At 40.0% G+C, this 12,035-nt stretch overlaps 1 protein-coding gene across 4 annotated transcripts in view; it reads right to left on the reverse strand.

Moving 5' to 3' along the window:
• Positions 1–12,035, reverse strand: part of GANC (glucosidase alpha, neutral C) — a 64,230-nt gene that overhangs the window by 24,690 nt on the left and 27,505 nt on the right. For all 4 annotated transcript variants that reach the window (XM_072962606.1, XM_006201687.4, XM_072962607.1 and 1 more), the window contains 6 exons: positions 11,680–11,776; positions 10,449–10,629; positions 10,066–10,219; positions 5,430–5,665; positions 2,207–2,333; positions 1,242–1,321 (listed from right to left, as the gene is read on the reverse strand). In XM_072962606.1, the coding sequence (XP_072818707.1) occupies positions 1,242–1,321; positions 2,207–2,333; positions 5,430–5,665; positions 10,066–10,219; positions 10,449–10,629; positions 11,680–11,776 (875 nt within the window). The remainder of the gene's footprint in view (positions 1–1,241; positions 1,322–2,206; positions 2,334–5,429; positions 5,666–10,065; positions 10,220–10,448; positions 10,630–11,679; positions 11,777–12,035) is intronic.

A 12,035-nucleotide genomic window follows, 5' to 3' on the forward strand; every position in this document is an offset into this window, starting at 1 on the left:
ATTTGACTCAATAGCTCCAATGACAGGGAGCCCCTCAGGCAGCTCATTCCGTTAATTCCTGAAAGTCCTGCTCCTTATAACAGAGAGGGCCTAGCTTTCCTTCTGTGACACCACAGAATACACCTGCTGCCTCACCCACTTGGTGGTCTTTCAAGTGCCTGGAGGTGGCTAACATGTTTCCTGGTGACTCTTTACTTTCAGTTATTTCTAATCATATATACTTCTACGAACAAGGCTGTATGGTTTCCAAATATTTAACTACTTTGACTATCCATCTTTAGCACCCTCTAAGGCAGGGGTTGGCAAACTTTCTCTGGAAAGGGCCAGATATTAAGTATTTTCAACTTTGCAGGCCATAAGGCCTCTCTTTCAATAATTCAACCCTGCTATTGTCATGTGAAAGCAGCCACAGATGACAGGGAAACAAATGAGACTGGCCAGATTTGCCCAAGAGTTGGTTACCCCTGCTCTAAGTTATTTTCTATGTCCTAATGCAGGATGCTCAGAAACCAGAGTTTGGTTAAGAGATGGGCCTGGGAGGCAAACAGACTTGAGTTCAAACCTTGGGTCCTCCACTTACTAAATGGGTAAACTTACCAGGTTTTTAAACTTGTCTATGCCTCAATTTTCTCATCTGTGGGATCAGAGTTAATTGCAATTCTAACTTCAAAGGGTTATTGTGAAAATGAAATGGTGGTATGCATACAAAATGCTTAGCATCGTGCTTGGTACAGAGCACATACGCAATTTATATTAGGCATCATTATCATCATCACCATCATTGGTAGAAAACATTTCTCCAGATGTGGCCCCTCCAGTCCTCTCTGTCGTTCTTATATGATTTTAAGAATTATTATTATATCTTCCTTTTAACACATTATACTTTGTAAGATACTTTCACATATACCATTATCATCTTTAGTAATATCGTACAATACTATTTTATGTAAAAATTTATACAATTTGAAAATATAATAAATCTCTATTATTAAGTACTTTGATATACCATAGAGTCTATCATATTAGAGGTCAAAATCATAGCTTTTGTGCATTTGGTAACTCATATGGCACCTCTCGTGGCACCACCAAAGTCTCTAATGTGGTTGGCATCCCTGCCTTTTTGTACAAGTAGTATTTACCAAGAGCTGCTTAGTGAAGCAGAGTAATTCTATTGAATCACTTTTCTCCCTTATTTTATCCTTCCAAGTTACTAGGAAAAGAGCAAAAGAATAAAAACAAACCTGATAAACAGAGAACGCAAAAAGACTTGAATACCACTCTCTGACCTTGGGATTGGTGAAATCCAGGTAGGAGGAGAGACCTGCAGAGGCAGAAGAGCAGACGGTAGGGCTAGTGTCGTCATGGTAAGATATATGTAAAGAATATCAGATGTGAAAGCTGGGTTCTCAATGGGCTCCTCACAGCGAATGTCAAAGACCGCTGATACAGAGTCATGGTCTGGTGAGAAGCGAGTGAAAAAGGCAATGCTGGGACTCCAGTGACAACCACTAGGCCTCTCCACCCCAAAGGCTGGGGGGATGCCAATGAACAAGCATCAAGGTGGAGCCTGCTCCTCACTGATGGTCTAACACAGCCCCAGCAGGGATGGCAAATACTCTGAAGTGACCCCTCTGTTCTTAAAGAGAACAGAGAAGAGTTCATGAGTGAGTGGTACAGCGGGAAAAGGAATGCATGGGGTTTCTTACCGTGCACGGATGTGTGACAGAGAGCTGTGACACGACAGAGTGGGGATGTGCTTTTGGCCTTGAGGAGTTCCTACCATGGCTTTAAACTAACAATTTCTGAAATGAAGAATTCAGAGTTGCCAGGGGCAGCTGAGGTCTCTCACGAAAGGCTGGGAAGTCAGAAGTTTGGGCTAACAGAGCAAAGAAGAGTCACAGGGAGACAGACTACAGGACTCTCTTTCTTTCTCCTCCTCTCCTTTTCTCATTCCCTGGCTTTTAATTTTTATTTGCTTAGGGAAATAGTATGTCACTGAGGTTTGCTTGTTTTTTTTTCCTTCATTCATTGACTTACAGATATATACAGAGCACACTGTACCAGGTGTGAGGTGAAAGTTATAAAAGGAGGTAATACCTTTAAGGAAAGGCACCTAAAATGTAGCAGGAGGCATCTGCAAGAAATTAGACTGACAGCTATGCTGGGACTAAACAGTGGATACTAGGTGTATAAAATGATACCTTACCAGGCCAGCATACACCTTCAAAGTCACCCCCATCATGATTCCTCACGAAGAAGCCCTGTTCTTTGGCCTTAGCATACACTGAGTAGTTGGGATCAACCTTGATGTGAGGGTCACTGATGACCACAAGCTGTCAGGACATAAAGGTTTAAAGATCTCATCAGTTTCACAGAAGCCATATGTTCATTTACATGTTTTCATCATAGTTTTGGAGCTCAAATTTTATTCAAAACAACTATTACTATTACTGAAATATTTCAGACACCAGTCAAACCCTATAACCTTTCATGTGCTTATAGAAATATAAACTGATACCAAAACCAGGCCAGCATTGTTTTACAATTATTGCTGCCCACCAATACATGTTCTTAAGATGGCATTTACTAAGCTTCTATCTCTCTGTGGCCCTGGGTGCTTTACATAAAGAATTAAGTAGGCAAAGTCCCCTGTTCCCTAGACATCTAGAAGCTAAAATATTACTGACAAAAGCAAACATTAAAGAAAAGAAACTAGCGTATTACAGACAAACAAAAAATCCCCAAACCCAGTGGAATAGGCACATTTAGGAAGGAGATTTGAGAAAAGCTGTGATCACAGCTGCGTGTCTCCAGCATCTCTCCCTGCCTTTTAATACCATCCCTTCCACTTAGTCAGGGGTCTCAAAACCACTTTATTTGGCTAGAACAACCTTCAAATCATCCTTCTTCATATCTATTCAAATCTATTCTACATAGTACAGTTTAATCCTCCATTGTTCAAAAACTTAAAAAAATTTAAATTGTAGTTAACATACACAACATAAAATTTGTCATCTCAACCAATTCTAAGTGTACAGTTCAACAGTATTAAATACATTCACAATGTTGTATATTGTACAGTCCATGTCTAGAATTTGGTTCATCTTGTAAAACTGAAACTCTACGCCCATTAAAGACAACTTATTCCCTCCTCCTCCTCAGCCAAGGGCAACCACCATTCTTCTTTCTGTCTCTATGATTTTGACTACTCTAGGTATTACAGATTAGTGAAATCACACAGTATTTGTCTTTTTATGAGTAGCTTATTTCACCTAGCATAATGTCCTCAAGGTTCATCCATGTTTAGCATGTATCAGAATTTCCTTCGTTTTAAAAGGCTGAATAATTTTGTGTTCTGTGTACAGACCACATTTTGTTCATCCATTCAACTATCAATGGACTTGGGTTGCTTTCATCTTTTAGCTATTGTGAATAATGCTGCTATGAACGTGTGCATACAAATTTTGCTTTCAATTCCTTTCAAAATACTTTGGGAATATACCCAGCAGTGGAATTGCTAGATCATATGGTAATTTAACTTTTAATTTTTTTAGGAACTGCCACACTGTTTTCCATAGGGGTTGCACCATTTCACATTCCCACACCCAGTGCTTAAGTGTTCCAATTTCTCACATTCTCACCAATATTTGTTATTTTGTTTTTTTGATAGTAGTCATTCTAATGGTATGAAGTGGCGTCTCACTGTGGTCTTGATTTGCGTTTCCCTAATGATTAGTGATGATCAGTATTTTTAATGTGCTGTTGGCAATTTGTGTATCTTCTCTGAAGAAATGTTTATCAAGTCCTTTTCACAATTTTTAATTGGGTTGTTTCTTGGTTGTTGAGTTACAGGAGTTCTTTGTATATTCTGCATATTAACCCCTTATTCAAAAACTTTCAATGTCTCCAAATGTATACAAAGCAAACCAAAAATAAGGTCAAATTTCCCCCTACTCAAACCTCACACATGCCTTGCTTTCCTGCCAGCCTGTGCGCTGCTTTCCAAACACCACGGCGGCGGCATGCTCCAGCCTTTGGCTGCACTGCCTTCTTCCCCCTCTCCCTTCTCCACTAGCTGGAGACTCAGCTCATTGAAAACAAAGCCCTGCTTTTGTCCAGCAGGATGCATTCTTCTTCCTCTCAGTCCGCCCCTTACCCTGGTCTTTCTGCGGCAGTTATGTGACAGCCCTGTATTGTGCTTGTTGTACACTTACCTTTCTTCCACTCACTGTGAGACCCCAAGGAGCTCATCTCCGCATTCCTGCCATCTTTAGTACAGCATCTTGAACATTCGAAGGCCCCGATAAATAACTGCTTATAAGGACATAGGTTCTGGAGTTGGGCAGGTCAGGATTCACTCTTGCCCTGCTACTTATTCATTGTGTGCCTTTGTGCAAAATACAAACCCACTCTAAGCCTCAGTTCCTTCATCTGAAAAATGTGGTAATAATATCTACCTCATAATTTCTTTTTTTTTAACCTCATAATTTCTTGATGATTGAATGCAGTAATGTGTTTTATCATAGTCTCTGGTCCATAATAAGCACTTGATAAATGACAGCTATTTATTAACTGAGAAATTAGGAAATAACAGCGTTGGCTGTTTTTTCCTCCCTCACTGTTTTCATTATTGCTATTACCACCACCACTCCTGCAGCACACACTTTCCAGTGTCTTCTCGTCCTCCCCATTTTCTATTTTAGTTCTTTCCTTGGCCAGATTGGCAGGTGGAGTCCCTCAGGGAAGCATGCAGGAAAAGTGGTGTAATAAAGAATCTGACTGCATTTCTGGTTGACTGTTAAAGAGCTTCAAGCCCCACAACTCCCCTTACCCTCTGCCCACATCCTTGTGTGCTGACACAGGGCGCCCTGATGCTCCGTTCTTTGGGGCAAAAAAGAAGTTCAAACCACACAAGCCCCGGTGCATGCACAGGAATCCTCACCCCAGTCCAACACTCTAACAACCTGCAAACCTGAGCCCGTCTCCTTTCCCAGCTCTCTCAAGCCATTTTCAAAGGAGCTTGGGAGCCAGCCCTGCTCCCGCAAAAAGTGAGTCCCACCTCACTATGGGACTAATTAACCTTTTCACATCCTCTTGGTGCCAGTGTGATGCCATCAATCTCAGTATCAAAACCATTCTGCATGGGGGCACCCATCACATCATGACAGGGCAGCTACAATGAATGGGTCTGAACTGAATGCCAGGCCCCTTCATCCTTACAGGGACCCAGACAGCTAAGGCAGGGGTGAGGGCGTTACCCCCTTTTCACCATTACTTCTCTGTTATCACAGTTACAGTTACATTTGAAGGTACTATTTTCACAGCCATTCTTTTTTTTAACCAGATCGCTCTCTTCTACTAATGTGCCAAGGCAACTTTTAAAAAATTAAAAATGTAACAAAAGGGTTCAGAGTGTTGGCTTATTCTACCTTACGTTTTTTGCTCCTGAGCAGCTCTTGCATCCTTTTGGGATTTGGGAATCTTTTCTTGTCCCAGGTGAAGTACCTTTTGCCCTCGGTGTGCTCTATGTCCAGCCACATGACGTCGTAAGGAATGTCATGTTCATCAAATCCTGCATCCACTGCTTTTACATCCTGCTCATCTTCATAGTTCCAGCGGCACTGATGGTACCCCAAGGAGAAGAGCGGGGGCATGGCCTGTGTGCCTAAAAGAGGAAGACGACAACTGAGCCAACTACCACCACAATAATCATTGCACATTTGATAAACATTTCCCCAATGTCTACAAGGTCTAAGCACTGAGCCTGGTATTTAGAATATCAAGAAGAAAGCCGAGTCCTTATGCTCAAGAAAGTAACAATTTCGCTGATGAGGCAGGTGTGTGAATACGCTGTTCTCCACTGAGATATAACTGCTATGTTAAAGGTATCAGCGTAGTGCTGTGGGAATGCAGTGGGGCCAATAAATTCTGCCTGCAGTGAAATGTGGTGTCATGAAAGGCTTCACAGAGGTGGTAACACTTGGTTTGAATCTTAAAGAAAAATTAAGAGTATATGAAATGGGGAGAATGGATAGAGAATTCAGGCACAGGGAATAGAAAAGACATGGAGGCAGAGAAGAACATGATAAGCTTAGGGAAAAATAAATATTAACAGGTTCTGTTCCACCAAACAAGGGTGAAGGTAAAAAGATGTTTTTGTATCTGCAAAGATGGAAAAAGTATACCTCTGATGCACACTTTTATAGGAAACGATCAGAAGAGGCTTCAAACAACAAACAAAAACAAGGTAATAAACCACAAAAAAGAAAACACAGGGCACCCAAGAGAGGACAGCTCTAACACCACAAAATAGCAAACAGAAAACAGTAAGTCCTAGGACGACAGCTGTGCAGGGAACCTAGAGAAAAAGAGTCCAGACAGGTCTGGGAGGGGGTCTCCAGGGGAAAAGTGGGATGGATTAAAGCATCTGACACCCCAGAGCATTTGAAAACTGCAAACACTGCATATTATTTAGCCAAAAATTAACACAGTGTTGGCAGGGAGAGTCGGTGGGATATTATTGAGCTCAACCCTCATCAGAAATCAACAGATAACCTACAAACTTATAAATCAGACTTCTTTGACCATGGTGGCAGATCCATTGTTTTTGAAGCTTTCCTGTAAACCAGGCTTATTCTAACAATGATGTTGAAACAGGCTGTAGGTAGGCCTTGATGGGACTTATTCCTACATGACTGTCTTCCCATATCCACAAGTTCTTTGTTGTTCCTCCCATCAAAATTGGAATCCAATTCTTCTTCCATTGAAAATGGGCAAGACTCAGGAAACTTTAACAACAGAATTCAGCAGAAGTGATGCACATTACTTTTATTTTTAACAGCTTTATTGATAATGTAACTCATACATTATTGTATACCATACAATTCACCTATATAGGGCACACAATTCAATGTGGGTTGGTTTTTTCTTTTTTTGGAGGGTAGGGTATATTCCACTACCAACTTAAAAAAATTGTGGTAAAATATATATAACAATGAAATTTGTCATTCTAACTTTTTAAGTGTACAGTTCAGTGGTATTAATCACAAGGTAGTACTAGCATCACCACTAGCTAGTTACAAAATTCTTGTGTCACTCTAAACAGAAATTCTGTAACCATTAAGCAACAACTTGCAATTCCCCATCCCACTCTCTAGCTCCTGAGAACTGCTAATCTACTTTTTGTCTCTTTGAATTTGCCTACTGTTGGTACGCCATGTAAGTGGAAACATCTAATATTTGTCCTTTTGTGTCTGGCTTATATCATTTTGCACAATGCTTTCAAGGTTCTTCCATGTTGTAGCATGTATCAGAACTGCACTCCTTGTTATGGCTGAATAATATTCCATTTTCTGTATATACCACATTTTGTTTAGCCCTTCATCTTTGATGGGCACTTGGCTTGTATCCACTGTTTTGGCTACCGTAAATAATGCCGCAGTGATCATTGGCATACAAGTATCTGTTCAAGCTCTTGTTCAGTTCCTTGGAGTATAATCCAAGCATGGAACTGTTGTGGGGTGTTAGTCAGGGTTCTGCAGAGAAACAGAAGCAACAGGATGTGTGTATATGTATGTTTATATTTATACATATACACAGAGAGAGAATGACAGATTGGTTTTAAGGAACTGGCTCATGTGATTATGGGGGCCAGTAACTCTGAATTCTGCAGGCAGGCCAGCAGGTTGGAGACTCAAGGAAGAGTTGAAGTTGTAGCTTGAGTGTGAAGGCAGTCTGAAGACAGATTCCTTTTTCTTTAGGGGACATCTCAGTCTTTTTCTCTTAAGGTTTTCAACTGACTGGGTGAAGCCTTCCCACATTATAAAGAGTAATCTGCTTTGCTCAAAGTCTACTGATTTAACTGTTAATCTCATCTAAAAAATAACTTCACAGTGACATCTCATGTAAATATCTGGGACATTACATCTAATGTCTAGATGTAAATATCTGGGAACCATGATCTAGGCGAGTTGACACATTAATTAATCATCCTGCTAGGTCATATGGCAATTCTATGTTTAGCTTTTGAGGAACAGCCAAACTATTTCCACAGCAGCTGAACCATTTTACTTTCCCACCGGCAACATATGAGTTTCCAACTTCTCCACATCCTTACCAACACCTTTTCTTTTCTTTTTTTGGATTTAGCCGTCCTAGTGGGTATGAAGCAGTATATCATTGTGATTTTAATTTACTTTTTCCTAATACCTAATGCTGCAGAGCATCTTTTCACGTGCTTGTTAACCCATTTGTACATCCTCTTTTGAGAAATGTCTATTTAAGCCCTTTCATCTCAGAATTTGATTGTTCCTTTTGTTGTTGAGTTACAAGTTCTTTATATATTCTGGATTCTGGACCATTTCAAATATATGATTTGCAAATATTTTCTCCCATTCTGTAAGTCACCTTTTCACATTCTTGATAATATCCTTTGATGCACAGAAGTTTTTAAAGTCCAACTTATCTAGTTTTTTCTCCTTTTGCCCATGATTTTAGTGTCATATCTAAAACTCTGTTGCCAAATCCAAGGTCATGAAGATTTACTCATTTTTTTTCCAAGAGTCTTATGACTTCGACACATATTTATATCATTGACCCATTTTGAGTTATTTTTTGTATATGGTGTGAGATGGGGTCCAACTTCATTCTTTTGCATGTGGATATCCAGTTGTCTCAGTACCACGTGGCTAAGAGATAATTCTTTCCCCACTGAGTGGTCTTGAACCCTTTATTGTAAATCAATTGGCCAGAGATGTATGGGTTTCTAGACTCTCAATTCTGTTCCATTGGGTTACATTACTATCCTTATGCCAGTACCACACCATTTGGACTACCTTTAACTTTGTAGTAAGTTTTGAAATTGGGAAGTATGAGTCCTTCAACATTGTTATCGTTGTTGTTTTCAGGATTGTTTGGCTATTCAGGGCCCTTTGAAAATCCATATGAATTTGAAGATCAGCTTTCCCATTTCCTTAAAAAAAAATGGCCATTTTGGCAAGGACTGCAGTGAATCTGTAGATTGCTTTCAGTAGTATTGTCATCTTAACAATATTAAGTCTTCCAATCCATGAACATGTGGTTTCTTCCCATTTATTTAGGCCTTCTCTAATTCAGGAATTTTTTGTAGTTTTCAGCATATAAGTCTTTCACCTCCTTGGTTAAGTTTATTCCTGGGTATTTTATTTTTTTGAATGTTACTGTATGTAATTATGTTCTCAATTTCTTTTTTAGATTGTTCACTGCTGGTGTATAGAAACACAACTGATTTTGTGTGTTGATAATGTAACCTGCAACTTCGGTTAATTTGTTTATTATTAGTTCTAGTAGTTTGTGTGTGTGTGTGTGTATTCTTTGGGATTTTCTATCATATAGTTTCACATCATCTGTGAATAGAGATAATTTTACATCTTCCTTTCCAATTTGGATGCCTTTTATTTCTTTTTCTTGCCTAATTTTTCTGGTTGGAACTTTGACTACAATGTTCAGTAGCAGTGGTGAAGGCAGGCAGCCTCATGTTGTTTCTGATCTTAGGGAAAACCTTGCAGTCCTTCCCCATAAAGTGTGATATTAGCTGTGGATTTTTCATAAAGCCTTTTATCATGTTGAAGAAATTTCCTTCTATTCCTAGTCTTCTGAATGTTTTTATCATGAAATGGTGTTGGATTTTGTCAAACCCTCTTTCTGCATCAATTGAGACAATCATTTAAAATGCTTTGGTGCTAAAGCCAGTGGTATATTTTAATGGAGAAGAGAACATAGAAAAGTTCAGGTTGGGATCCTTGTCACCTGCGATAAAGTTAGAGAAAGCCCAGGGATTAACGGCTCCAAGGACGGAAGATGGTGAGTATTAGGGATTAGAGAATGGAGATCTTCCAACCCAGTGGAATGTTTAACCAAGCTGAATGGAATGAAAGTGGGAAAAGAAATGCTTGCTTCTTAAAAAGCTTGGGTACTTTTTTTTTTTATAAATTCTATATGGTATGCAACAAGTATTAACTTAGTGATGATACATGGGATAGAGGAAATACAAAAGAACAAGAAACTGGCACGTCCACATGCAAGTACCTGTAAGGTATGAGTACTGCCTGAAGACGTCAGAAGGTGTAGGTCCTGTCAGCAGAAAAACATCAATGATTCCACTCTCTGACATCCAGCGCACATCAGTTCGAGATTCGACCTTCTGTTTAGCGGCAACTGGGCCCATCTGGGTCAGTGTGTACTGGAAAAGGGATGGAATGAAGATCTGAAAAATTTCCCTCTAACCTACAACACACATCTATATGTGTGTAATAGTCCGTTCCTTTAGTACATACCAATAACTTTCACTGACTATACTGTGAAGACTCTGGTGGCAGAGGACTGCCACTACAAAGCCCAGAGCCACAATTACACTTCACCAGTTTTGTTTCCTCTGTAAGTATGACATGCAGCCATGATCCATAGCTCACCTTTACTGCAGGTTCTGTACTGATCTCCACTAGTGTTTCTGAGGCATTCAGCCAAAAAATGCCTAGAGTCCTGCCCAGTTTGTGGGCCAGTAGATAAGGCACTGAACCATAAATGCCCATTTTGTCCTGTATTTTATATCCGTAGACATCTAGGTTATAAAGGCGGTAAGCATCCCCGTCACTGAAACACACAAAGGATTATCAATTACCACATTATTAATGAACAGTATAACTCCATTCTCCCCTGCAAAGACTTGGGACCTATACATCTTTCAAAGCTCAACTCTTCCACTTCCCTATAGGTTTCCTGACCCAATCTGGGTGACTATGATCTTTCTGCTTTGATTCACTTGGCATCCCCTCATGCTGCTATTGGCACGCATGATCTCCTATCTTAGATACCTTACCTTCACATCTCTTTGAGGTGAGGACTATTTCCTGTGAATCCTCCACAATAAATTGACAAATTTTTTGAGTATTTCTCTGTCGCTAAAACAAAATGATAGTGTCCTAACATGCTTCCACAGTGCTGCGTAGGGAAAGATTAGGAACTGAATTGGGGTGGGAAGCACAGAGCTCAGGTTGGTGTGAGAGCAACAGTTTCTGATTCACTTCTCACTATGTCTGTCACCTAAACAGCATCTGAACCTGGCAGATTTGGTCAGACTCTGTTTCTCTTTGGTTCTGCTTCCTCTTAATCTGATACCTCTGGCTTTTTTTTTTTTTATGTCAGTAGTGTTAGTTTGAAATAATCTCCCCAAGGGAATCAAAGGTGATATGAGATGTCACAATTTTCCATTCTCTGGCTCATTGGCCTTTTCTGGTTAAAAAAAAGCCTTTTTCTAGGTCAGTGGTTTTCACAGTGTATTTCCCACGGTTCCACAGAAAGGCCCTGAGAAGTGAAAGCAAAACCCAGGGAGATGATGTCATGAAACTCTCCCCACAGCTTCAACCCCAGTAGCCCTATACTTTTAATTCCTCTGTATTTTTTAGGTTCAGCATTATGGTTTTTTATAATTGTCTAATTTCTTGTCAAAAAACAAAATAAGAATTGAAAACCACTGCTCTGAGAGATCATTCAAGGAAAAAATTTTAAAGATCTACAGGAGATATCAAATAGGAAAGACCAGGCACATGTTAGCACTAGCTCAGACATCTCACATATTTTCCTTTCGAACTTTTCTGGTCCAGAAACCAGAGCCTCCTGTAAAAATTCTTGTTTTCACTTTACCCAGTATTTTTAAGTTGGTGTGATTCTGCATGTTGTGGGATCCCATAGAGATGTTCAAATCCATGCAAGGAGAAATCCAAACCAATGGAGGCAGGACCTGCAGGGACCAGGATACTGACTGAGTTTTGCTTCTCGGTGGGACAATCAAATAAGAAGATTCAGTGAACTATATGAATAGCAAGACGACTAGACTAGGGATCAAGAGACCTGACCTTGCCCTGATCAATCAGTAAGTCTTGTGTGCCGACTCCCGTATGATGCTACAGCCAGGTATTGTGGGGATACAAAAGTGCACAAGGCAAAGTTCTGGTCACTTATTATTTATGTTTCCTTAGCTATGTACTAATGTTCTCTGT

Source organism: Vicugna pacos, chromosome 6 (assembly GCF_048564905.1).
Source record: "Vicugna pacos chromosome 6, VicPac4, whole genome shotgun sequence".
NCBI classification, from domain to species: Eukaryota; Metazoa; Chordata; class Mammalia; order Artiodactyla; family Camelidae; genus Vicugna; species Vicugna pacos.